This window comes from Suillus fuscotomentosus (genome assembly GCF_016647785.1).
Source record: "Suillus fuscotomentosus strain FC203 chromosome Unknown F5891scaffold_57, whole genome shotgun sequence".
Classification (NCBI taxonomy): Eukaryota; Fungi; Basidiomycota; class Agaricomycetes; order Boletales; family Suillaceae; genus Suillus; species Suillus fuscotomentosus.
Window position 1 is genome coordinate 11,904 of NW_024539569.1, and position 24,099 is coordinate 36,002.

General features: G+C 48.9%; 8 protein-coding genes across 8 annotated transcripts; 2 read left to right on the forward strand and 6 right to left on the reverse strand.

The window, feature by feature from the left end:
* Positions 1-221: 221 nt before the first annotated feature.
* F5891DRAFT_958953 (uncharacterized protein) lies at positions 222-952 on the reverse strand (the record flags this gene model as incomplete). Its single annotated transcript, XM_041375605.1, has 2 exons — positions 222-591; positions 648-952. Coding segments are annotated over 2 exons (675 nt in total), but the record flags the coding sequence as incomplete, so codon positions are not given.
* A 1,556-nt stretch (positions 953-2,508) lies between these two features.
* On the reverse strand, positions 2,509-3,632 carry F5891DRAFT_603967 (uncharacterized protein). The gene is made up of 6 exons (XM_041372436.1): positions 3,532-3,632; positions 3,296-3,477; positions 3,180-3,231; positions 3,006-3,117; positions 2,768-2,909; positions 2,509-2,546 (listed from the first exon to the last, which is right to left on the reverse strand). The coding sequence occupies exons 2-5, from the start codon at positions 3,430-3,432 to the stop codon at positions 2,773-2,775; spliced, it is 438 nt and encodes a 145-aa protein (XP_041221791.1). The 5' UTR covers positions 3,433-3,477; positions 3,532-3,632; the 3' UTR covers positions 2,509-2,546; positions 2,768-2,772.
* A 182-nt stretch (positions 3,633-3,814) lies between these two features.
* Positions 3,815-6,339, reverse strand: F5891DRAFT_1054794 (uncharacterized protein). Its single transcript, XM_041362626.1, has 2 exons — positions 6,191-6,339; positions 3,815-6,131 (listed from the first exon to the last, which is right to left on the reverse strand). Exon 2 carries the CDS (start codon positions 6,115-6,117, stop codon positions 4,042-4,044), a length of 2,076 nt encoding a protein of 691 aa, XP_041221792.1. The 5' UTR covers positions 6,118-6,131; positions 6,191-6,339; the 3' UTR covers positions 3,815-4,041.
* A 2,221-nt stretch (positions 6,340-8,560) lies between these two features.
* F5891DRAFT_958921 (kinase-like domain-containing protein) lies at positions 8,561-10,494 on the reverse strand (the record flags this gene model as incomplete). Its single annotated transcript, XM_041375602.1, has 6 exons — positions 8,561-8,677; positions 8,753-8,978; positions 9,046-9,062; positions 9,132-9,208; positions 9,329-9,428; positions 9,508-10,494. 6 exons carry the CDS (start codon positions 10,492-10,494, stop codon positions 8,561-8,563), a joined length of 1,524 nt encoding a protein of 507 aa, XP_041221793.1.
* Positions 10,495-12,638: 2,144 nt separating this feature from the next.
* On the reverse strand, positions 12,639-13,350 carry F5891DRAFT_604284 (uncharacterized protein). Its single transcript, XM_041372437.1, has 2 exons — positions 12,752-13,350; positions 12,639-12,703 (listed from the first exon to the last, which is right to left on the reverse strand). Exons 1-2 carry the CDS (start codon positions 13,175-13,177, stop codon positions 12,677-12,679), a joined length of 453 nt encoding a protein of 150 aa, XP_041221794.1. The 5' UTR covers positions 13,178-13,350; the 3' UTR covers positions 12,639-12,676.
* A 535-nt stretch (positions 13,351-13,885) lies between these two features.
* Positions 13,886-14,763, forward strand: F5891DRAFT_1054809 (uncharacterized protein). The gene is made up of 3 exons (XM_041362627.1): positions 13,886-14,187; positions 14,235-14,332; positions 14,388-14,763. Exons 1-3 carry the CDS (start codon positions 13,908-13,910, stop codon positions 14,493-14,495), a joined length of 486 nt encoding a protein of 161 aa, XP_041221795.1. The 5' UTR covers positions 13,886-13,907; the 3' UTR covers positions 14,496-14,763.
* A 496-nt stretch (positions 14,764-15,259) lies between these two features.
* F5891DRAFT_1054815 (uncharacterized protein) lies at positions 15,260-15,568 on the forward strand. The gene has a single exon (XM_041362628.1). It carries the CDS (start codon positions 15,293-15,295, stop codon positions 15,560-15,562), a length of 270 nt encoding a protein of 89 aa, XP_041221796.1. The 5' UTR covers positions 15,260-15,292; the 3' UTR covers positions 15,563-15,568.
* Positions 15,569-15,836: 268 nt separating this feature from the next.
* Positions 15,837-24,098, reverse strand: F5891DRAFT_1054817 (uncharacterized protein). Its single transcript, XM_041362629.1, has 31 exons — positions 23,624-24,098; positions 23,476-23,571; positions 23,281-23,420; positions 23,076-23,230; positions 22,786-23,018; positions 22,647-22,733; positions 22,267-22,588; positions 22,073-22,213; positions 21,530-22,016; positions 21,244-21,476; positions 21,044-21,196; positions 20,563-20,995; positions 20,373-20,508; positions 20,004-20,317; positions 19,821-19,951; positions 19,639-19,769; positions 19,370-19,586; positions 19,266-19,317; positions 19,052-19,215; positions 18,855-18,997; positions 18,624-18,801; positions 18,488-18,579; positions 18,136-18,433; positions 17,796-18,088; positions 17,655-17,746; positions 17,358-17,593; positions 17,159-17,305; positions 16,931-17,113; positions 16,737-16,881; positions 16,426-16,686; positions 15,837-16,373 (listed from the first exon to the last, which is right to left on the reverse strand). The coding sequence occupies exons 1-31, from the start codon at positions 24,043-24,045 to the stop codon at positions 16,246-16,248; spliced, it is 6,243 nt and encodes a 2,080-aa protein (XP_041221797.1). The 5' UTR covers positions 24,046-24,098; the 3' UTR covers positions 15,837-16,245.
* Between the last annotated feature and the right edge of the window lies 1 nt (position 24,099).

The following is a 24,099-nucleotide window of genomic DNA, read 5'->3' on the forward strand; positions in this document are numbered from 1 at the left end:
TCTAAACACTGTTGTCGTAGGTTGGTAGAGAGGCCTGTTGATGCTAAAAGGATTCATGTATCTCAAAGTCATACGTGATGGCAGGCATTCAACAAAAAATGCGATTGCTTCCTAGCATTACCAACAGTACGAGAACAAATACCTTCCTTCCTTCATAAACGCATAACGGCGAGACTATAGCAGTAGCAGTACAAGACAACTTTGTTTCAAATGATAGCCATTCAAGCGAGTTCCCACTCTTCCCCATTCTCCGTGTAGAGGAGTTCCTTCACTGTCTCACCGTCCACAGACAAGGAAGGCCCAACGGTGAAGTTGGTCAAAAGGGTACTAAAAGTCAACCCCGACAGAGGAGCAAGTGAAAGGATCACCTGACCAGTGGTGGCATTGACGTTGACGGACAGATCAACGGTGGTCAACGTGATAACGACATTGTCAGAGCCAATCATGACGGTCCCTGCAGTACCGCTGTTGGTGCGATTAACGGTGAAGCGAGTGCGTTCGGTGCGCGAAACACAGACCGCGTTCGTCGCGTTAGAACATGGGGGATAGTACCAATAGTCGTGAGGAGCGACTTTAGAGCGAATGAAGAAACTTTGGTAGGGCCGCTATCAGAAAAATGCAGAACATCCCGCAAGGAACTAACTTACGAGTTTCCGCTGATGTGGTCCGCGCAATGTTCGAGCCGTGGGATGATGCTCAAGCCGCGACCACCCAAGTCATTCAGCAAGGTGAAAAACACCTTGCCGAGGAATTGAGTCGCAACCCCAGTCGTGGTGAGGGAGTCGGCGGCGTTTGCCACGTTCACGTTATGAGTGTAGAACTGGGCGTTGACACGCTGAACACTGGTAACGAAACTAGCGACGGCGGAAGTGGACACGGCGCGCCACCACTCATCCGCAACTTCGCGGCTAGCAAAGGTAATCACATATCGATAGGTCACGTTGTCCGTGATCTGAACAGCAATTTAGCATGACATCGCAGACAACGAAGAATGGATTTTGGTACCTGTTTGACATATGCGTAGAAAACCATGATTGTATATTCAACAGGAGAGATGATTTGTTGGCTGTGGTTGGATTGAAATGAGACGTTCGAACACTGTACATTATATACAGAGAGAAAGTTGTTTGGTTAGGTTGATCATAACACCTCGACCAACTGCGATTTGAAAATAAAAAGAGGGTGGATAAAGAAACACTGTCAATCCGAGCGAGGACATGATGTAAGATATGACGATTTGACATGTCGCGTCAAGCTGGACATTCCGGCAGGCTGCATTCCCCGGCACCTGAAGCTTCGAAGATGCACAAAGTCAGCAACCTCGTCTGACAGGTGTGTAAAAATAACAACCGGCATTCGATATAGCCTCGATCCTCCTGGACCAGCTGTCCTTAGTATCAACATCGTGACTCGTTGGTGGTGGTGGCATGTCTATCTTTGTGCAAAAGGAACAGGTAACATGATATTGTCGAAGCGTGTGCGAGACCTTCAAGGACATATATTGAAGCTATAAGGAGGTTATTGACAAGGGGTACGACTGACTTTCATCTACACATCGCTCAGGCTGAGCCTATGTTCCTTCTAAAGTGGGAGGTACGAGCACCAAAGAAGGGTGACTCATGACCAGGAAGATGGGCTGATGGATGGTGGCCCGGGATGTCCCACATCTTCTTGCATAGAGCCGTCATGAAACCTAAGTGACAGCAGATCTGGGACAATGGATCTGCATTTTCTGCGCCCTACCCGCCCCAGGCCTAGACAGACAGACTCCCTCTCCGCTAGCTTAGGGACTAAAGACTTTGCTGAAACAAAAAATTTAAGAGAGTGATAGACAAGAGTGACGACTTACCTTCATCTACACATGACTCAGACTAAGCCCAGACTTCGTACACCGTGTTTCGTTGCCTAGCACATATGCACATCAGTGTCGCAAGATGACATCATTATACATTCAAACTCTGCAACACCACCACTACAGCCTAGACCTGATGGGTAGGCTACCCTCCGAAACCCTCGTGAGTTCCTGGTCCTCTTTAAGTCCAAGTTCTAGATTTGCCTAGGAGGGTTCTGTCCGCGGCTCCACAAATTCATGAGGAACTGACCATCATGTGGTTCCAAAATTGTACGTGTGTAGCAAGCCCCTTTTCTTCCGCCGTTATCTTGTCTTCATTTTGGAAAGGACTCATGATTTGAGAGCCGGCTGACTGCAGAAACAAAAGGCGTTCTTGAATGCGAAATACAGATCCCATGACCGGTCTTAGCACGAGAACGAGGACAGAAAATGAGACGGCCCTGTGCTGGTAGTACTACAGGTGAGAAAGCCAGCGCAGGGAGCCGGAAGGGGGCCATGAAAGCGCTCAAATGTTTTGCGATCATAGTGGAGCGGTGTCGGAAATGAGCAAGGAAATGAAATAACAGATGCCAATACATCATAACATTGGTCAGAAGCCAACCAATATAATTTGATGTCTAAAAGACAAGAGACGATAACACGGACACCTTGTTGTGAGTCACCACAATCGATTCGCCGTCAAACTACACACAATCTGCAAACAGTAAGTCCACGAACAAACAACGGACTCAGCGCTCACGAAAGCCCAGAGCATAAGTCTTCAGGGGATTCGAAGCACGACAGATGAAATTCAGGGTAATAAAGTGCATCATAGTAAATGGGGTACGGGCAACCGCCTGAGGGGGACAACAACGTTCGTCAATGTATAGATACAGTTTGTATGAACAACATGGTGGAATACAAAGCTGACAGTACCTTTTTCATACTCGACGCCCTGTATAGCTAAGCGGCAATTTCGTGGTCTCGAAGTAGAATATCCATTTATCTTCGCTACTCCTTAACGGATATCTGCCCCAGTAGAATTTTTTGCGTTGTCCGTACGACCATTTCCGTCGCTCTAGAAGTCATCGACGAAAAAAAAATTAGCTCAATAGTGAACTTGAAAGTTTTTGTAACGAGATAAATCAACAAAACAGAAAATGCAGCTCCTTACCGCCAACAAGAACGTACCCCAGCAGCCTGTCTTCTCGAATGACCACGCGCTTTGGAAGCCCCTCCGAGTCAGAACCGTTGACATGTCCAAGCAGTAGTGTCTCTATAGCCGTCTGAAAAGACATGTAAGTTTGGCTGAGCTTGCCAGGATGCGTCACGGTTAACGCGCGCTTACCGTGATATCATGCTGCTCTATAGCGAATATGGCCAGTTCCACCTTCGAAGGACTGGAAGCAATATTTAAACCTCTCGAGATGAGACTGAAATTATCCCCAGCAGTTGTCTTGTTACCTTGGGTTTCTGCTTTTGATGGTGACCTGAACGACCGTCCCGATGTGATCGCCAGGATCCAACGATTCGGCTGTAGTGCTGTTGTGCGGGAGTGCTTCCAAGTACAGTAGTCGAGTCTTGTTGAGAGGTAGCGCCATCGCTGTGTCTTTGCCCAATACTGGCTGCCGCTCGCCGATCAATGTCTAATTCAAAGATTAGAATTAGTAACCGTCTGAGCTTGCTGACTAATAATTTACCTTGCACGATTTTCGTTAGGCCAGAAAGTGCGGGATTTGGCCAACTGCGTGAGGTCTATACAGGTCACAGACTCTGTCAAAGTCTGGGGACGGGTCCGCCAGCAGTTGTCCGGAAAGTGCCGGGAAGTCTATCAAAGGATGAACTGGTTCTGCTTGCCGTAATATCATGTCATAATCTAGCGTCAGTATCGGGCACTCAGTACTCAGTACTCAGGACCGCATCAATCAGCATGGTGCCCAGTAGTGCTATGTGCCTTCATTCATTCGACGCTAAAGCAAGAACCAATAATTTATCCGTACAACAGGACAAAACATACTTCAGACAAGAGTAAAAGAAAGGGAACAAATGAACGGACGTTCCGTGAAGAACCAATTATTCACAAGCATACTCAATACGTATTATGAGAATAAAATTCAAGTACAAAAGAAATGCGAAAAGGAGAAGATAAACGCGCTACAGAAATGAGGGTGTTAATAAAAGAGTAACGATGAAACAAGTCATTGCTTGTACTAGTCTTGAGGCTTACCACCCAAAGCCATCCAATCACAAGTGTGCATGTGAGCAGAGATGAAAGTTGGCATACGGAGCACAGTCTCACGTCGCAACTCGCTTCTGCTGCATTCCTCGCTGGCCAGCACAAACCTCCCTTGCCCACCCTCAGATCCAGTAAAAAGACAGACCGTGGGCGGCCTATGCGCACGGAAATAGTAGATCGTGCCCGAGATGGTGTCGACGAGGGTGAACATATGACCTTCGATAGGGTCGAATGGTGGGGTTGCAAGGGCTGCTTCGTACTGCAAAACATGGCCCTCGCGAAATGGGGAATCGCTTTCTCTCGGTTTCGCCAAAGGCGAACCGGAAGGAGTGTAAAGGGTGCGGCGAGAATCCCCCATCTGATGCCCATACAGATGGTCAGAGGCTTCCTGGGCAGAGATGACTCCTTTGACTCCAATTAGCCATGGACAAGCAAGGACGACGCGCCCAGAGTGCGCATAGCATGTGAGAACCGGTGAGCATATTAGCAGAATAAGTGAGAAAGCGAGTATGACGCCGCCGCCTGCAACTGAAGGCGAGGTTCCCGAGGAAGATCCATAAATATTTGCGCTAGCAGAGGCTTCCTCATTTCCAAGGGAAATGATGGCGCAACTCGTCACAAATAAGAACAAGGCCACATATGGCGCTGCAAGTGCCAGAAGACGTCGGATAGAGCGCCTCGTAGCAAACGCGACGGATGGGAAATTCTTCCACCTAATTGCTGCCATCCGACAGCCATCCAACACAAGAGAACCGTTGGATGTGATGCCGATGACCTGTACAGCGGGTTCAATGTCCCAAAGCTTGGCACCATATTCGTCTTCATTGGTGTACCATTGATTTATAGCGCTTCTGTCTTTGGGAAACATCGAGATCATGCGATCAGCAATGCGGTCGTTGTCGTTCGCCATAAATAAGCGTGCAAGCGCTTGTAGCTCTGTCTCCTCAGGATCCGGGAGAATGCGATGCTCGAAAAATCCCATGAGCGCATAGACCTTTTCTGCGCGATATCTCCCCTGAGAATTTCCACCCTGACTCGTAATCTGAGAGGAAAAGCTTTCTCGACGCCATATTGCTTCTTTGAGTTGTAGATTGCGCGCCAACCTCTCGAGCGGATCCTTCCCAAGGCCATAAGAGTGAATAATCTGGGATTCCTTATCGTGGTGACGGTAAGCTAAAGAGGCGATTTGGATGAGACTGATGGGAGTGACTGCATTGTTTCCAGCCATGTATCGGAGCTCGCGACTAAGGAGAGCTTCCGGTAGAGTCCAAACCCGGCTGCCCCAATCAGACCACACACTCTCGTCGGTGAGTATAATGAGTGTAAAGGAGGCAAGCCGGTAGACATCTGACATGCGAAATAAGTCTTGGCTCTTATCCTCAAGTAGGCACTCGAGATCTAGCCAGTACGCGTCAAATCCTTGATCCAACGTAGCATACCGCACCCGCTCTATGATTGTCTCCCTTCCGAATTTTATCACGTCGGCGTAGCGGTAGCTGACAGCGACATATGGTCTTCGCCGCGCTACTGCCTCAACGTCGACTCTTTCCCAACTTCTTGTATTTCCATCAAATACAACAAGGATGCGGGGGTAGAGGGCGTGGGTGACATGTCGGACACGTACATCATCTTCACCTGCTCGTGCTCGTAGAGAGTATTCCCGTGGTGAGCGTGCAGCCCACAGTTGACCAACAAACCGCCTCAAATACGGCTTGTAATGGATGGTGAATGGATGGCCTTTGGATGGAAGTAGCAGTGCGATGATATAAAGGGGCCAGACGAATAACCACAAAAATGTTTCGTTGGATGGGCTGAATATCATCCTGGTCAGCCAATAAGCAAGCCGAGTGGACAGTGGCGCGTTCGACCGAACGTTGCGCTCGTTCCAATCACTTGTTGAGCTGGGATTAACGGACTGCACAACCAGGCGCTTGCATTTTCCACTAGAAGGGCTAGTATATCGCGATGTTGCTCCGTGGTAAAAGGGCTTGAGCTGACTGCTATAGCACTGGGGGTGTTTCTGACCAGTGGTTGTCAATACATGATTCATCTTCAGTTCAATGGCTGGATAAGAAGAATGTCAGTCAAGGAATATTGAACGGTACAGCAAAGACAGAGCTTACCACAGGCAGAGGCGAGAGGGACATTGTATTAGTTTTCCGTACGGTCATTTAAACCTTCCAGGAGGTGGTCCGCCAGGGTCCATAGGATGCACCTGAAATGTTATAGACGCATCACAGCCTCGCAACTGGGCCAAGTAGGATAACGTACTAACCTTTTGATTGGAGTGAATTTGTTTTTTTGATAAGTGACGAGAAGTAAAATTACCAATTGACTCGGGTGGACAGGTTGTGCCTAGAAGAGACTACCGTAAGACTTTTGATATTTTTTTAATGAGACTTAGAGTACGGAGGCGGTGGATGCCACTACGTACGCAGTTGCTGCATGAAACGGCTTCCAGAACCAGAGACATTGTTGTGGTCAATTGGAACGCAAAGATATCATTGTGATATTGTGTCGTGTCAAACAACAGAGTTAAATTTCACAGTTTCTTCAGCGCAGGAGGCCCGGATCATAGCTCTTGAGGATCAAATTAACGGCTTTTCAGGGCTCCTGGGCGCCAATCGAAGAGCGTTTAGCTCTTTCACGGGTCTTGTTCTGAACGGTTACAAGGGACCATCAGACGGGCCTCCCGGAGACAGGTGGGCGCTGTTGATGAGACCTGATGGATGACAATAGGCAGGCAGGGCTGGCCTCAACCAGTAGTAAATGCCAAGGCACAGAAGCGACTGACAGCAGGCATTACAAGGCGGACACTGAAGAGGTATGAAACTAGAAGCGCGAGTATAAAGGAAGTGAGAACAACTAACAGTGACTTAGAGTAGGAGCGACGACAGCTACTATCATCATGACGAGCTAAAAACATGAGCGAGTCCAACGTAGTTAGCGGCACATAGAAAGACACGAATATGTGGTTTGATGTGCCACTCAAAATTGCGTTTGAAACCTTGCATCTCATGCCTGGACCCTCGTCCCTGACTCGGGGATGCTGGCACGTAATTAAGCAAAGATTCCATCATAGGGAATCCCAGAGAACGGGCAAGGTTGCCATCAGGCCTGAATGTGACAAACGAGGAAGAATCTGGACTTGGAAGACAGGACCAGTGGCGACGGCAGCGGAAAGCAGTGCATGCTGAGGGGAATCCAAGCCAGAGGCAAGACGAAAATACGGAAGACAGGATAGCTAGTTCAGGGTAGTAGTCGGAGTCCCTGGCAGGCTAGGATGTAGATGTCATGCCGTCTTATCGTGGAAAACGCTTTCCGATTTCCGATAAGCACGGGTACCGATGATGATAATGGTCCTTTCAAGTACTTACTTACCACCAGCGAAGAACGGGGCGATCAAATGCGCATAGTTCGTGTTGACACCAATTGATTTGTGCGTCTTGATTTTCATGGTCAAAATTCGCACCGCAAATTGAAAGTCTAAACAAATGTTTTGTCAGGGACTGGCGCCGCCGAGCGCCATTACGATTCCTGTGTCTCTCGAAGACACGGCGTCTCGCAAAAAAATTATCTGTGAGCGCGATCACAGCGGCTCCACACGGGCCACTCAGCATCAATTGGGCTATGCTACTAAGTTCAAGTCGTCGGATTCTCCTCTCCCTTGTCCTGGTCGCTATGGCTTCTGGTTCGTCGGTTGTTACTACTCACGCTGCTTTTCATCGATGCATCTTCCATTTGATGTAAATTTAGACCGAGACCTTGCAGATGTGATGGTCCTTCAGTCTTTCGTTAGCAATATCCCGGTGTTCTTCGACCTCTTGGAATACGAAGGAACTGTCACGGTCATCTCAAAATTAAGCGCCATCAATCTGATCATGCCAAAGTCACACAGTACGTGGCATGAATCTATTGTCTACGGACCTTCATCGCGCGGACCGTTGTCTACATTCGGGCCAAAGACTTGATTTTTGAGAAATCCATCCCGTTAGCTAAGAGTAGTATTTCAGCCTATCGCGGTGTATGTCCAATGACTCGGAACTACTTCGATTCAAAGCTTTAACTTGTAAAGGACTCAAATATAGATCTCATTGGTTGCTCTGCGCTCTTGATCGCTGTATATGAACTACTACAAATCACAATTCGAAACCAAAGTCCTCGCATCACTCGTCCGAAGCGCTAGCCAAGAGAAATTTCATCATCAATCATCACTCGCCCACTCAACCACCATATCATATCCTACCCAAATCACCCAAAGAACACCGCCATGCAGCAGCATCGCTCAAATTGAATCACAAACAAAGCCATGATGTGTAAAAACCCCGTCAGATCTGATGAAATGGGAATAAGTGAGATATGAGTAATGACTTTGGGGATATAGATAGCGATATGAATATGTTGATAGATAGTTTTATGAAAGGAATGCGTAACGCGGGCACAGCGCCGGCAAAAACAAAAGGAAATCGTCCGTCCGTCCATCCATCTACTTGTCACGACTCACCCCCACTCTCACTCTCCCTTTGTAACACATGCTCTTCAATAGCTCTACACTGTGATAAGAGTTGGACATTCACCGCTCGGCCGCATGCATTGCGGATGAAAGGCGTCTACAAATCGAAATCACGATCGAAATCAACGTCCGGTCAGCGTCGAGTCAAAATCGCACAAGGATATAAACGCACGTTTATCAACTCATTAGCATTCGGCCTTGATGCATACGGCCTCGAGCATAACTTCAAAAACTCGTGGAACCCGCGCGAGTAAAGCTCTGGTTGACGCAGAGGCGGCCACTGGACACCGATTTGTCGCGGGTCTTGGACGTCTGCAAAAGGCGGTTCTGTCTGTGCTAGTTCCCATACTGTTGCGCCTAGAGACCAGACATCAACTTTGAGCGCGTTATACGCTCCACTGTAATAAGAAGAAACGAAGATGAGATTAGATTCCTAATGAGAGAGAATGGAATAAATACACTCACACTCGCATCTCTGGAGCCTGCAAAACGCAAAACACGAACACGAACACCATCAACACGCGGAGGACGAAGAACCTTATGAAACGTACCTGCCAGTAGATAACGCCCACAGCCCCAACACACATCGGAGAATTTCTCGTCACACGCACAGCATTCGAGAAATCAGCTATGGATCAAACGGTCATCAAGATGAAATCAGCATCTCTTCACCAATAATAAACAAAAGATGGCAACAAAGCAAGTGATGATCGGAGTAAACAATCGAGCATATAAGGGGGCCACTTACCAACTTTTACGATTCCGCTCGCGTTTAAAAGGAGGTTATCAGAACGGACATCTCGGTGGGCGATATGGTGTTTCTGGAGGTATTCGAGCGCAAGTAGAACCTGTTCATCCATTCATCGGTCAGGATCCACCCACGCATACCCCACACAGAAACAAAAAGAAAGGAAAAGGAATACTCACATCACTAGCAAACCTCGCAATCATCCTCTCCTGCAACGACAACCCCTCCCCAACAAGCCCCACAACATCCGCTAAGCTCCTCTCCATCAGCTCCATCCGTATCCACACTGAATCATCCACCAAATTCACATAAAACGCGTCCATGCGCAATACATGCGCATGATGCACCCCGCGCATCAACTCCATCTCGTGGCTCAGGTCTTGGAACTTTGGAGATACAGCTGGGTGAATTGCGATGGATTTTATGGCTACGTGCGTCGTTCCAGGGGATAGAGAGAGCGATTGGACGGGGCAGACGAGGCGGGCGGCGTATACGGAGCCGCTCTCGCCTTCTGCAATTTCTTGTAGGTCTGCAAAATATTCTTGGGGATCGACGTCGATCATGAATTCGGAGAGAGGAGAGATGGCGTCTGCGATCCATTCTGGTAAGCGCTGCAATTGGGATTGGGAGCGTGCTTTTGGAGGAAAAAGCGTGAACCCTTCATCGCTGTCGCTATCACTGTCCCGCCCTCCAACTCCAAACGTATCGGTTGTTGATGTGAGAAGCGCAGTCTCAGGCGCGAACCTCTTATCCCGGAGCGGCGAAGGCGGAACGTGCAACTTGGGCGTGACAAGGGGTGCGCTTTCAGTAGTGGAGCCCGTATCGCTGCTGAAATGCGAGCTGTGGGGAGAACCCTGCACACGGAGGGAGGTTGCGCGGAAACGCGTGGGTTGACGCGGAGTTGTGTCGAGGTCGGGAGTGAGAGGGGGTTCTGGCCATGCAGGATCCGAGTCTAGCGCGATGGACGCGCCATCTGAGCCTAGCACCACAGATGCACCATCTGAGTCCAACACAACGGTCGGGCCGTCTTCTGTGCGGCTCACTACATCATCTCTAGGCTCAACAGCACTCAGCGATACAGAATCAGAGTCAACAACGCTAGCTGTTGCCAACGTGATAGCCACGGCTCCACTCACGCTCACAATGGTAGCGGGTGTGACTGTCATCGTTGACATTCCGGAATCGCGGTCGCCTGCAGGTCGTAAGGGGAGGAGGGTTGTAGAGGCACTGCGGTTACTTGTGATTGAAGGTAGACCGTGATTGCTTGTTGTTGAAACGCCCGTTGTGGAAGAAGAACCTGTCATCGAGGGAGAACCACGATCACCTGCCATCAAAGCACCAACACCCTCTCTTCTCGAAGAACCCCCACCCGAAATCTCCGACGATAATATCGCACTGGTAGGCGACTGCGGTGACACAGTAACCTCTATTCCCGGTCTGTAAGCCGGGGGCGACGAGGGTTTCGTGAGCTCATTGTGTTCTGTACTGGTAATTTGGGTACTCGAGCTGGGAATATTTGGTCCACCAGCACTGAGAGATGAAACATCTAACCCAAGTCCAAGTGAAGAGAGGTCCAACCCAACACCAAGCGAAGAGACGTCAGGCCCTAACGAAATATCCGGTAACACAGGACCAGTACTGCTATCAACCTCTACCTCTTCAGGAGGTACAGGCGGAAGTTCTCTCATCGGCGTACGTTGTGCATTCCGTGTCGGTGTAGGCGACGTTCCAGTTGTTGTAGGCGGTGGTGTGTTCCTTGTCGTCGGCGTAGGCGGTACGCTGCTCCCAGGTGCAGGTGACCTCGGCACCATAACACGTAGCGGAGCCCCAAGCGTTATATCCGCTCCAAACGACACATCTGGGAGTGTCGGGAGTGTCTGTATCGAGGTTGGAGAGATCATGCTTGAACTTAGTTGTGTAGGGGAGAGCATCGGCGAAAGCACGCTCAAAGTCAGCTGTGTCGATCCAGGAGAATGTGAAGGGTCAGAAGGAGAAGGGGAGGTAGACGGCGTCGATGTAGTTGTAGAAATAATAAGAGAGTGGGATTTTGAAGATGAGGGTGTTGATGGACGGGATGAAGTTGATGGAGAGCGTGATGTTGAAGTTGATGGTGATGGTGATGGTGATGGTGATAGTCGCGAGGAGGAAGAAGGTAGCGAGAATCCAGGGAGGAGCGAGCTACTGCTGCCTTCCCCTCTATTTTCCAAGGAGCTCTTCCGCTTCGACTCTATGATTCTCCCTGGTTTTGAGAGTCCTAGTCGGTCTTCAAGTCTACTCTTGCTCCCTCCCCCACTTCCACTTCCACTCCCGTCTTCCAACCCACTAAGCAACCCAACCCCCCAATCCTCCAGCCCCAAATCCGAGCTCAAGTGAAAACTAAGCCTCGGAGGTAAAGCACCCACTTTCGTCAGCCTCTTATCAATGACCAGCGGAGGCGTCGGGTTCATGTGCCTATTCAGCAGCGCAGGATCAACGTTCGGAAGTGAAAGATCCATGTCTGTGCCCGTGTGGAGCGAAGAGGTGGTGTTTGCTGTTGCTGAGATATCCAAGATCGAATCCACATCCCGTTCTTTCTCCCTTAGTTGTCCAGACTCTTTTTCTATCGCACTCCCACGTTCTTCTAATGGGAACCCATGTTTATCCCGAAAAAAAGACGTACGGACTGGAGAATGGTAAGCAGGAGGCGGCGACTCGTCCGCATTAGCAACTTGGAACATTCTCCTCGGAGGCGTGCGTGGGGAAGCACTGTGTATGCTATGCACATCGAGGGTATGATTCCTCGGAGGCAAGCTGTGAGAATACACCAGGGGGCTCGGGACGTGGCCGGAGTTACTCCGAGGAGGTGCCTCAGATTGAATACGAGCGATTTGAGGTGCATTTGTGTGACTGCTGTGGTGTGTGGACACGGATTGTGTGTCGAGGGGGTATGGATCAATCATGCTTTCGTGCCCTGTACCATTGACGAATACGTACTGAGTGTCTACTGTTTCTTGTTCGACAGCAGAGTGCGAGTGTGAGGAGGATGTGGCGGTGAATGAGGATTGACGAGACGGGGAAAAGTCGAAGGAGGTCGGGGATGGGGCGTTGATATATGCACTTGCTATGAGTGTTGCGTTTGATGAGTGGGCTGCAAGGGATGAACTTCGGGGTGCTGGGTGGTGAAGAATGGAAAGTGGTGAATCGGGACGTGATGCATTTGGGTTTCTACGAGCAGCTATGCGGCGGGCGTGAATTGCTGCGATTTCGTCGTCAGTAAAACCAGCTTGGGAAAGAGCATTGGACCATGAAGGAGGAAGTCCTACGAATCTGGAAAAAGGGTTAGGGTCGTAGAGCACAAGAAGGGGATACTCACCCCTCGTCAACATGAATATGATGCTGGCCGTTCATTTAGCAAGGATGACTGTGAATTACAAGCAAACTCACCTGAAAATTCCATGGTTTAGATATGCTCTCATCCTCTTGGGGAGGCTCGGGATCTTCTGTTTCTATGAGATTCCTCGTTGATTTATTACGCTTGCCCATTGACGAGAACTTGAATAAGCTTCGCTTTGATTTCTCGCTCTCTATAGACATTGCAGGACCAAAAGAACGGACTGAAGGAGCGGACTCAGGTGAGGCCCGGTTGTAGTCAGGCGTTGTTGGTAGTGATGGTAGTAGGTCGCTAGGAGGAGACAAAGAAGTTACGCTTGGGTTGTAAAGCGATTTGCTTGAACCATAAGGACCTCCTTGTACTTGTAATCCCTGTTGAAAGTGTTGATCGTCCTTGGGAGGAGGCGGTGGTGGTGATCTCTCCTTGTTAAACTTGAATACTTTGAGAGTAGAGAACCGAGAATTGTTCTTGCTCGACATCCTAATACATCGACCGACTCAACGCTGACGACAACCACGATGAAGAAGAAGAGTGATGGTGGTGATGGTAGTGATAGTAGTAGTGGTGGTGGTGGTAGGTAGTAGTACGTTAAGACCTTTGAGTGGGCCACACTGCGTACGTGACCTTAGTGGGGCGCTAAACCGTGGCCAAAACTTCAACCACCTTTTTCAATTTGCCATCATTTAAATCTTCCGTTCTTCAACGTTTCTAGCCCTCACACGCTCTTATTTCTATTCGGGCCCCCTCTGTCGAACAAGTCGCGACTCATAATGTGTGCATCGTGCGCAGTTCCATGTGGCTTTGACCAGCGGCCTTGTTACACATTCACGGACACGGGATGCATTCGTGACGCAACTTGGATTTCTCATGTCAAATTCTTGATGTCCCTGTACATTAATTGCGAGCTTTTGATCGGATGTAAATTCCCATTCGCTGAGTACACCAGCCTGACGCGAGTGAAAGTTTTGATGAGATAGATCAGGCAATTCCACCTTTCCCGCAAGGGATTTTCTTCCCGATAGGCTCGGCGTTGCGAGTGATCCAGCGTCGTGCGCGGCAAGTAAGCTACGACTGGGCCTAGACCCTCTCAGCTGAACTCTATACCTTCGTATCTGTTTTATCATCCTTGCACTCGACCTACAGCTACCAGTGGAAAGAATCTTCGAGTCCCTTCCGGGCACATTCCCGCTGGCATCTACATATCCGTCAATGTCGACTCCCGGAGACGCTGGAAATCAGCTATCAGCGTCTTATCCTCTGATGAATCTGTACTGTGGGGGAATTCTGTCACTCTGTAAAGTCCATGGAGGCTTTCTGACGCTATACAAGAACTCATCTTTGGTTTATAGATCATCACACTCCTCACCTGCGTTGTCAGTGGAGATCAGGGCATCCTATGAGTTTGGTCGAATGTTAGGTGGTGGAGAGGTCATCGGCGAACTTCAGATGTCGTGGGATGAGCTACTCGATCATGGAGGTGAGCCGTTTGGTGAGTGATTCGCTTCTCGTTCATCCACGTACACTAATGTCTTGAAGATTTATCCTTCCCACCCGTGCGCGGTGTTCACCCTTCCCTCAAGCTGAAGGCCGCTATTGTACATGCTTGCGACGATCAGGATGATGCACTGTTTTATGTGAGTGACGCTGGTATCTGTCCTTTAGCTTTTTCTGACATGACGCAAACTGCAGTCCCTCGCAGACTGCGAAATTGTTCGAGAGACAGGTGCGGGCCACGCACAATTGACCGCATACGTGACAAGCGAGAACGTCTCACCTGAACGTGTGCGCCCGCCTTGAAGGCTACACCCGAAACGATGTTCAAGACATCGATGCCACCACTTCGCTCTTCCGCGACATCCTTGCATCGCGTCCGCAGCGCCATCCCGATCATCCCTTATCACTACTCAAGCGCTGAATTGGCGCCACTGCAAGAAAAGCACTACTGCCGACATCAGCGAAGCCGCCCAACTCTATCATGAACTACTGCCTCTCTGTCCAGAGGGCACCTAACTTCGTAGCATCGCAGTAGGGAATGGTGTCGAATTATGTAATCATCGGATTCAACAACCTTTTTAATCCGATGAAGGCATCCACCTTCGACGAATCGTCCTCGAGCTCTGTCCTCTGGGCCATCGACTCCGTCACAGAGCCCTGGACGAGCTTGCGCAAGCATTTCGAGTACTGCTTTGATCACACGGCAGCATCGATGATCTTGATACGAACATACAGCTTCGTCGTGAAGCCACGTCTCTGATTCCCGGAGACTTACAAGGCAACGGGAAGACGCGGTAGCTGAGATACGCGATCTTCCGGCGTTTTCGCGCTTCCTGCTCCCACCGTCGTATAATGACTTCCAAGCGGCAGCGTGCCAGGGCCCGGTCATCATCCCCATTGCGAGTCAGTACTCGTGTAGCGCCATCGTCGTCCCGACGTCAGGAGACCCCCATCATGTTCCTTTGCCGTCCATCGCTCTCGCAGATCTGAAGATTCTCAAGGATTGCTTCACCAGGGCAATACATGATTTATCTCGGATGAACCCATGGGAGTCGAGGACGGATCTCATAGCACTCTTGCGGATCATATGGGACCAGATCATGCTACCCATCGTTGACGTACTCGAGCACGTTCTCAAACTAAAGCACCGCTTTCGAATCTGGTTGTGTCCCACTGCAGCTTTCACGTCCATCCCTCTCCATCCAGCTCATCCGTTTCAAACAAAAGCAGATCGTTCTGAGAAGGAGCTGTGCCTGGAGGATCTCTACATTTACTCTTACACGCCGACACTTTCGGCTCTGATCAGATTTAGACAGTTGATGAAGAAGCGCAGGATCCTACGCAGCCTTACGATTCGCATTTCGTCATGAGAGACGAACATCTGACGCTGCTCGATATCATGGAGAGACATCTTCCGCAGGCTGAGTTCGCGTTCTTATAGGCTTGTCACACTGCTGTAGGCGATGAAAAGACGCCTCATGAAGTGATCCACCTCGCAGCTGGGCTCCAGTTTTCAGGGTTCAAGAGCGTCGTTGGCACGCTGTGGGAGGTCGACCATGCTGTCGCGAAACATGTTGTCGAAGCTTTCTACAAGTATATGTTTGGAGATTTGAAGAATGGTGGCGTCATGGACTGTACGAGGGCAGCCTGGGCACTCAACTGTGCTACGCACGCGGTGAAGACGAAAGTGCCGCTCGAGCAGAGGATGATATTTGTTCATATTGGTGTGTAGTTCTACTGTGGTCTGGTTTATATTCACATGTTGATCTGCTATCCTCATTTCATTCTGTTGTACAATAACCCTAATATATCCTCTAGCTATCTTGTTTTCGTATGATATCGTTTTTTTTGTCGACTAGAATGTTCAGCAAAGTCCCTATGTGCTCGACTCGTGTTAAGCCTCCATCATCGTCTTTTGTTCAAATGAGTACTTAGGTATTAGGGGCCAGCTCGCGCCTTCCGGTCATACCAAGAATCCTTCAATTTTCAAGCTTTCTGCACCATAGAACCTCGACTAACACCCCCATAGGTCTAGAATGACAGGAATGCACGATCATAATCCACTAATACTCCCGGCCACGCCTTCAACTGCATTCTTAAGTTTGTGTGTCTCACGAACGACGCTGTCGTTCTCGTCTTCAGCACATTCACTAATGAACGTAGTGGTTTCTGCTACGAAGCCTATCATGATGTTAGCATTATTCTCGATGGCATGGACAACACGAGAACGAACCAATGAGCTTCCCACCATGTTCGCGCCAGAGGGCTTCCGAGCAGGACAGAGCAAATATGCGCTCACGAGCATCCTCTGCGCGAGTATGCATGAGCAGGTCGATGTTGATTGACTTGAGTAAGGAGTCATCTACGGCCACGCTCGTCATAGCAATCAAGCAATTAGTCAGCGCTTGTTTCCCGATATTCAATCGGATGCAACTCGAAACTTGAGCTATGATAGGCTTTGCTACCGAGGCCAGTTTGTCGTCGCGCCAGAACACTACCAAAATCATCAGTGAGTGGCACTGTAAGTCGCGCGTTCTCACTCACCACCGTCGTCATTTTCGAAACTCTTTGTGAGAGTCTCGACTGTTGACAACCATAGAGACGGATTTTGAATTGACCCTGCGGCCAAAGACTCCAATATGTCGCACAAAGCTTGAAGAAGCATTGACATGTAGGGGTTCATCAAGCCCTACACTAGATTAATAACGTCATACTTGAAAGATGTGTTACGAGCGCACCTTGAAATAGTCCAATAGGGCAGAATACATGTGACAAAACGTGATCTTGCGCTCAATGTTTGCTGTGCGACGATCATCAGCTGCAAATGCCCAGTCATACAAACGACGGAACAACGGTCTGAAGGCCGTCTCGTTAAGTTTTACAACAAGTTCCAAGAACGCCGAAATGATGTGGGGTTCTCCCTGGTACCAGTTAGTCTCACCACAAATGCCAACGAAGTGACTCACATCAGTCGTAGACTGCATGTTCACGCCAAAGCCGTCGAGAAATACTGAGAATATTGACCGAATATGCTCCTGGATGTCAGGACGTCGAGCTACCCGAAGACTGCGTTTGAAAAAGACGAAAAACGCGATGAGTCCATCAACATGTTCCTGCTACAGGATATCAATATTCAAAATCATGTTCATATCGCGAGGTGCGTGCCTTTTTCTGAGATTTTTCCAAATTGGGCCACAGATCGCAGAGTACCGGCAGTAGCATGTTGCTTGGGATCTTCTTCGCAATAGCTTTCATCAAACCTGTCATGAGACCACTTAAGGTGACCGAGTATTCCAGATGGAGTTTGACGATGTCTCTAAGTTCTGCAGCACCACAGAAAGCGGGAAGCGTCGACACTAAGCCCTGTAGGGTAGCAATTGCACCATCCACTGGGGTTTGCGCTATTCGAGCAGAACAGTCAAAAGCTGTTACGCAGGTTTACATGGGAGACAAGTCGCTCACCCGTTTTGCCACTCAATCCTTCTTGAAGGACTGATGTACACTGTTGTGCAATCTCTCGGAAGTGAGGTATAAGCCGAGGTCCAAGAGAGGATCTACAAATTCTTCAGTAACGTGGAACGAGAGGGAAGAAAAGCCCCATACACATAACACGGCAACACAGCTATAGCAGATTGCAATGATGCACGTGCTTTGATGATTTTGATGACAGAAGGGACAGTAGATACCAATGCTGTCTCCTCGCCAGGACAAATGGAGGAGCCGATCGCTTTCAAAGCATCGAGTGCCGAATTAACTAGCGCACCGGCTGACTGGCGAGAAACGACGTCCCGAATAAAGTCGATGATTGATATGACCGTCTTCTGTTGTTCGCGACGGACTGCATCTGTAACTCTAGGTATCCTCTCTGCGAGGATTTCAAGAGCACCAGCCTTGATCTAGAAGCGATGTGAGAAAGGGTCTCGTACAGAAAATATAATCCTACCCTAGTCTCGTCTGATTGCAACATGACTAAAGCTCCGTTCAGGAAGTCTGCTGCTCCGATGGCATTCATCACTTTTGACGTGGTCTGCTGTGTGACTGACAGGATGTCTGAAATGTTGCTATCGCCTTCTATTGTGGCGAGATCGACCAAAAGAGAGACAAGTTCCGTCGTTGCATTGTCGCCCTTTGATATATCGGCGGAAGACGTGGGTATGATGGCATGACCGACGAACATGATCAGCGCTTGAGCACGTCGTTTGATGATAATAGAGGACGATCTCGCAGAATGCTCATCATCGCTGCAATGGATGTATGAGTACGAAAGTGAGATAAAAAGTAATTTGTCCTCGTACTGAACGTAATCCAAAAAGGTTGCACCCGCCTCGTCGGAACATGCGATATTGCGAATAAGTCTTTGCGCCTCCCGCAATACTTCTTTGAGAACCTGCAAGACGTCAGTCGCATCCAGAATTACCGCAGAAAACTTACATGAAGATGCAACTCTCGGGGGAAATGGCGTAGCAGGGATATCGGAAGTCCTAACGAGGTTGAAGCCTCGTCCTCATGTTGCCGGCTCACCCGATTAGCCACCCTGTCTACTAGCGACATGCAAACCGGGGCCAAGAATTCTTGAGGCCCAAGCACATCGGCAAGGTGTATGAAAAAGCTAGCTCGTGCATCAGCACGAAGTCACGAGCGTCAAATCCTTGATAGACATACTTTTGTCGACGATGGCGTGGTATATGGTTGGATGCATCCGTGAAGATCCGCAAGAACTCCCTAGCTCCGATGTAAAGTTCAAGTCCAGGAGGGTGTCGAGATTTGAGCGATGATACCATGACAGGAACAATGTTTTCGATAGTCTGTAAGTGAACATAAATCAAACGCTACACCCCACGAGCCACAAAGATGCTTACGTTTTGCACCACCTTGAAACTATACGAGTCATCGCGATGGAAGACATTGGTGCCCATGAATGTGAAAATAGGCATGATGTTATGAAGCACCGAATCAGGCGTGAGTCGAGCTAGACTGGCCATGAGGAGGAGTGCTTGATGGAACGTCTGCGGGTTTTCCGATACTGTGAAACAATGTTTCAGTCGGCACAAAAAATAGGAAACTAAATCAAACCTCTGATGATTTCGACAAGTATGTCTAATCGGATTGGTCTAGCAGGAGGCTCCTTCTCATCATAGTCAGAAAGTTGCCATTGGACGAGCAATAAAATCAAATACCGTGATTTTGCTCGCTGCTTGTTCCACAGCAGCCATTAGCATTTGGCAAGGATAGCTCGTATCGGACGGAATCGGCGAGTCGTTATGTATAATCTTGCCCAGAGTATCAAGAAGCTGCGTTAGAAGGTCAAGTGATCCAGGAAGTTCCTTCGTTCCGAGAACTTCAGCAAGGAAAGTGAATATCGACATTTTTTCCTCGACATCTCCGTGAGACGGGCTGTATTGGAAGAAATGAGGACAGGACACAATGATAGTACAAGGATGCATACTTATCGAGTTTAGCACGTTTACTGGCAGGAGTATCCGGCTGAGCTCCAGCAGGTTGATAAACCACGAGCAGATGATTGATCAGATGGACGTCCTGCAGAAGGTTGCTCAGAAGCTCCTTCGCGCACACGTACTATTATCGAAGTCAGTCCTAATTCTGGTTACAGCTGACACGTTATCATACCACTTCATTGCCCAGCGATCCTGCCGACAAAAGGATGTCGCATATTTGAGCCTGCCGTGTCGTGTCGAGATGCGCAAAAAGCCTCTCTTCTAACGCGTCCGAAAATAGTTTCCTGACTGTAGCGATTGCATCTACAAATCATCAAGCCGCCACTCATGTAAAAAAGAGAAAAAAAAAACTTACTTGGCTTGAAGTACGCTTGCAACGCCAAAGAGAAAATAAGCCAAACCGAATTTTCCGTGCCTGTGTTCAGATCTCCAACAGGGACGCTGAGGAACGTGGATGCTACGAGAGCGGTGTACCGGTGGAAGTTGACGCCGAATAACTTTGAGATAGGAGCTGGGTCTTTGGCCAATGTCTCCATGGCAGACAATACCATATGCGACCTTGCAGTGTCTGATACGTCCTCGACAGAGGACATGATGGATATGCGAGCTTCGGGCACTGGATGAGTGACCGCGTGCGACAACAAGTAACAGATCACTCGGCGCCTGTATCTGAGTCGAGAGAAAATAAGCAAAAAACGAAGACATGATTACAAGGCAAACATACTTTGCACTAGCAGCCGCAAAGTGTTGTTGGTGGAATACTTTGATATAATTGCCGTCCTGCGCAAGGAGAGTGTGGCATTCGAGAAGAGCCTTCAAATAGCCTTCGAGATCCTTTGCGTCAAGGTATTGAAGGTGCGCTAATCGTGAAATGGTTGTGAAGCCGGATAGTATAACAGGCACAGGAAACTTACTAGACTCTGCCCCGTATATAGTGTCCAGCCCATAGACATGTTTCCTCTCCGAGGTAGATGCCAACACGGAGATGCACTCAAATATCAAAGCACGACCTTGCTTGTCCGTTCGCGCATCCATGAGCACCGCTATGAATGAAGGCAATACCGTCTGAAAGTCGACGGCATTATCAGAGTTGTGCCCGCGTAAGAACGCTAAAGCATGCAAGAGAGCACGCGTTCGCACGCGCTCCAGGGTTGGAGATTGCGCAAGAAGGACGCCAAGTAAGAACATGAGAGACGTATCTCTTAGATTCAGGAAGAGCGCCTGGATGAGATGAGTAGACAACTGCGATGGCGTGATACTTCCAGAAGCAACAGCGACAGCGTATAGGTTTTGCATGAGAGCGACATAGCGGTCCTTGACGCTCTTCTTTTCAGATAATAAATCACTCTAGTAGGTAAGTGAGCAACTGATAAACCGTCGGGCTCGAAAACGTACCAATGATGAAGTTGTAATCCAAGTAGGCGTACGTGCGTCAGCTAGTCGAATAGCCGGGATCAACGCCAATATGGACGCCTGAAGAAACATCACGGTGATTCTGCCTCCAGGCTTTGTCGTGACTTTCATGCCCAGCGTAGCGTCATTGAGCACCTGTCACATATTCAGAAAATCGAAGGCAGAGACGAAGATAGTCATACCTCTTGCAAGTTCGCGGAGCTATCTGCGAGATCGCCGAAACCGTCAACAGAGTGCAACTTCATGGCGGCCAGAACCTGCAAGGCTATGTCGACCTGCTGTCCACATGACGTGCTGAGTAGCAAAACGCGGACGACTAGGTAAGCAAGGGCGCGACCGTGCGGGAGGGGGTCATGTAGCTTGAGGAGAATAAGGGAGATATCGCTTGAACTGTCGTTGGAAGCAAGGATGTTCTCTGCGAAAAAAAAATTAAGCAAATGATGACATCACAGAAAAACGAACACGCACCTGCAATTTTGGCTGCCACATCGAGATTTGCCTGGCAGATTTTTTCCATGTCTACGTCTGCCTCGTCATTCTCCTCATCATTCTTGCGACGTAGAAGGTCAGCTTTTTCCCAAATATCCACACAACCTCTCAACCATCCAGTTGCAGTACCTCCAGCCTCCTTCAGCGCCTTCCATACTCCCCGCGCAGTCCTAAACTTTGATTTGCTGGCAAGCAGGTACGGAAATAGCACGCTTTCTTGTACGGCTTGTGATAAATCCGGGTAGGTCTTGCTAAAATGACCGGCGAGGAAGGCAACATGTGCAATAAGAACAGCACGAGCTGGTGGGTCCGGACCAATCTGCGAGACGATGGCATCCAGGAGTTTTTGAGGGGTGATGCTTGAAGTAACCGTCGAGAGGAATACTTCAGGTGAAGAGTACAACACATGGAGAACTCCAGCGTGCGTGTCGTAGACGCGAGCAAGCAGAGCTGACTGTATTGAGGCCTTGAAATATTGATGTTAGTAAAAAAAATCAGGAACAGCGATGTCGATAGTGTTACCTTATCAGATGCCTCGAGCGTCAACCCCCCTTGCAAAATTTTGTATAGCCGCTCGACAGCCCCAACGCGTGCCTCCTTAGCGGTGCTTGTTGAAGCAACGACAATCTCATTGACGTCAGTACTTTGAGCCCATGGATGACTCTGAGAAGGTTCTTAACTTAATATATGTAGTGACACACGCTGAGGAAACTTACCACTGAAAACGAGATCATCAACTCATCCGCTTTCGTCTTCCGCTCTTTCTTTTTCAATCGCTGATCGTCGCCTTCGTGCTCGCTCTCTTTGACCTCGATGATTTTACCCACGGCATCGCGAAGAATATCAACATGACGTTGATGAACGAGAGACAAGAGAGCACGTGCGGCATTGGTCGTTGAGGTAGCGACAGACTCTTCGTCACTGCTAGTGAGAATTAGTCGTATGAGCGAGGACACCAAGCGCTCAAGCAATCTCAGAGGAGTACCCGTGGCACTAAGAATTGCAGCGTAAAGAGAGGATACAACAGGCTCCTCGAGTCTGGAAAATAATAAGTCCTTGTTCTCGATGGTTGAGGCCTGAGGAAGCCTGTACATACCGGGGCTTGAGACACTCAAGGATCGGCAAGATAAACTTTTCGGCTCCAACAAACTGAACTGCGCTTCGAAGTTCTTCCGTAAATGTGCTGCGACCACGACTTTAACATCAAATAGTCGCCATTCCCAAAGTTGACTTACGGAATCTTTAGACATAAATTCCCTGTGTTGGCGTGAAAAGTCTCAAGCTCTTCTTGAGGTGAGCATACTGCAATTGCGACTTTGACAAATTGTTCGCTACATCTGTCGTCCTTCGTATTCCGTTTGCCCTTTGGAGCAGCTGAAGTGGCCATTGCTCCAATGATAGCTACCACGGCAGCAGATGACAGCGAAACTTTATGCGAAAGTGTGGAAAGCAGTACGTAACTACCGAGCTAAGGGAAGGCATCATCGTGTCAGTAATACCAAGGCGTCATAATTCGAAAACTTACAGTTGCGTTGGCATCACTGTGACTAGTCTGAAATGGCGCAAGGAGAGCCGACAACAAAAACGCAAGAATGCCTTCATCTAGAGCCGGCGAAGATGCGATATAGTCGTGCATTGTGGCTGCATTGAAAGCCACAAGTGTATGATGAGAAGATGAGCCTAAAAGCGTTATGTTGGTGCTAAAAGTCGATTTGAATAGAGATTCCTACCTCTGATCGCAGTTGGAAGTAACGATGCAATAAATCTTGCTACCGCTTGGTTGGCAGCCATGGCTTTGACAATCGAGCTCCGTGCAAGAGGCGTTGCTGTTGATTTAAATGGGAGCAGAAATGAAAAGATGGAAGAAGAACTAGGGACAGATGTCAAAAATGAAACTGGCATGCATGAAGCGAAACGAAACGCACGATATGTGTAGGATTGAGAGCATCTTGACAAAGTGCGGGGATTCGTGATAAGGGAAGAAGAGGGAGAGAACTGCATCGACGTTAAATTCATTAATGCTTCAGGGACGTTGTCAGTTGCAGAAGTTGACAAGATGGTACAAACACATACCGAAATCTCCTGACCAGCCATTCTAATACTTTGCTTGTAGGCGCCTCCATGAGCCACGGTCCTAACAGAGACAAGAACGCGTTCAGCGTGCGATCAAGGTTTGCGTTCACCTCCCGGGATTGCATGGTACGATCGACATTCCTTGCAGCCTCGGAAAATAAAGTCTGGTCAAAGTCCACAGACAGGGAAGACCCATCTGAAGGTAGTTTTGCGGTTCGCGCAGTAAAAGCAGGGGACAATGAGGATAATTGCGCGAAGGCATTGCTAGCAAGTGCATGGATTGAGTCTAGGTCATGAACGTCGGCATCTCGACCAGTAAAAAGGTATGATTCTGTCCGTCTCCGTTTGTTGGTGTGAGCGTCGAGAAGAGATGCATTTAGAGATGCGGATGCGGCCAACTGACTTGCAAGTGCAGACGGCATATTAATACAATACTAGCATTCCACAAACGCTATGAGTGATGCTAGATCTTCATT

Coding starts and splice junctions, on each gene's coding strand:
- F5891DRAFT_1054815 (XM_041362628.1), top strand. CDS start 15,293: ATGCTACCCATCGTTGACGTACTCGAGCACGTTCTCAAACTAAAGCAC.
- F5891DRAFT_1054817 (XM_041362629.1), bottom strand. CDS start 24,045: ATGCCGTCTGCACTTGCAAGTCAGTTGGCCGCATCCGCATCTCTAAAT. Junction 18,998..19,051: donor GTTTCAAGGTGGTGCAAAAC/GTAAGCATCTTT, acceptor GTTCACTTACAG/ACTATCGAAAACATTGTTCC. Junction 16,374..16,425: donor ACATGGTGGGAAGCTCATTG/GTTCGTTCTCGT, acceptor ACATCATGATAG/GCTTCGTAGCAGAAACCACT.
- F5891DRAFT_1054809 (XM_041362627.1), top strand. CDS start 13,908: ATGTCGACTCCCGGAGACGCTGGAAATCAGCTATCAGCGTCTTATCCT. Junction 14,188..14,234: donor TCATGGAGGTGAGCCGTTTG/GTGAGTGATTCG, acceptor AATGTCTTGAAG/ATTTATCCTTCCCACCCGTG. Junction 14,333..14,387: donor AGGATGATGCACTGTTTTAT/GTGAGTGACGCT, acceptor CGCAAACTGCAG/TCCCTCGCAGACTGCGAAAT.
- F5891DRAFT_1054794 (XM_041362626.1), bottom strand. CDS start 6,117: ATGAATCATGTATTGACAACCACTGGTCAGAAACACCCCCAGTGCTAT.
- F5891DRAFT_604284 (XM_041372437.1), bottom strand. CDS start 13,177: ATGTCGAGCAAGAACAATTCTCGGTTCTCTACTCTCAAAGTATTCAAG. Junction 12,704..12,751: donor CTAAACCATGGAATTTTCAG/GTGAGTTTGCTT, acceptor ATGAACGGCCAG/CATCATATTCATGTTGACGA.
- F5891DRAFT_603967 (XM_041372436.1), bottom strand. CDS start 3,432: ATGGCGCTACCTCTCAACAAGACTCGACTACTGTACTTGGAAGCACTC. Junction 3,232..3,295: donor ATCAAAAGCAGAAACCCAAG/GTAACAAGACAA, acceptor TATTGCTTCCAG/TCCTTCGAAGGTGGAACTGG. Junction 2,910..3,005: donor GGGGTACGTTCTTGTTGGCG/GTAAGGAGCTGC, acceptor GATGACTTCTAG/AGCGACGGAAATGGTCGTAC.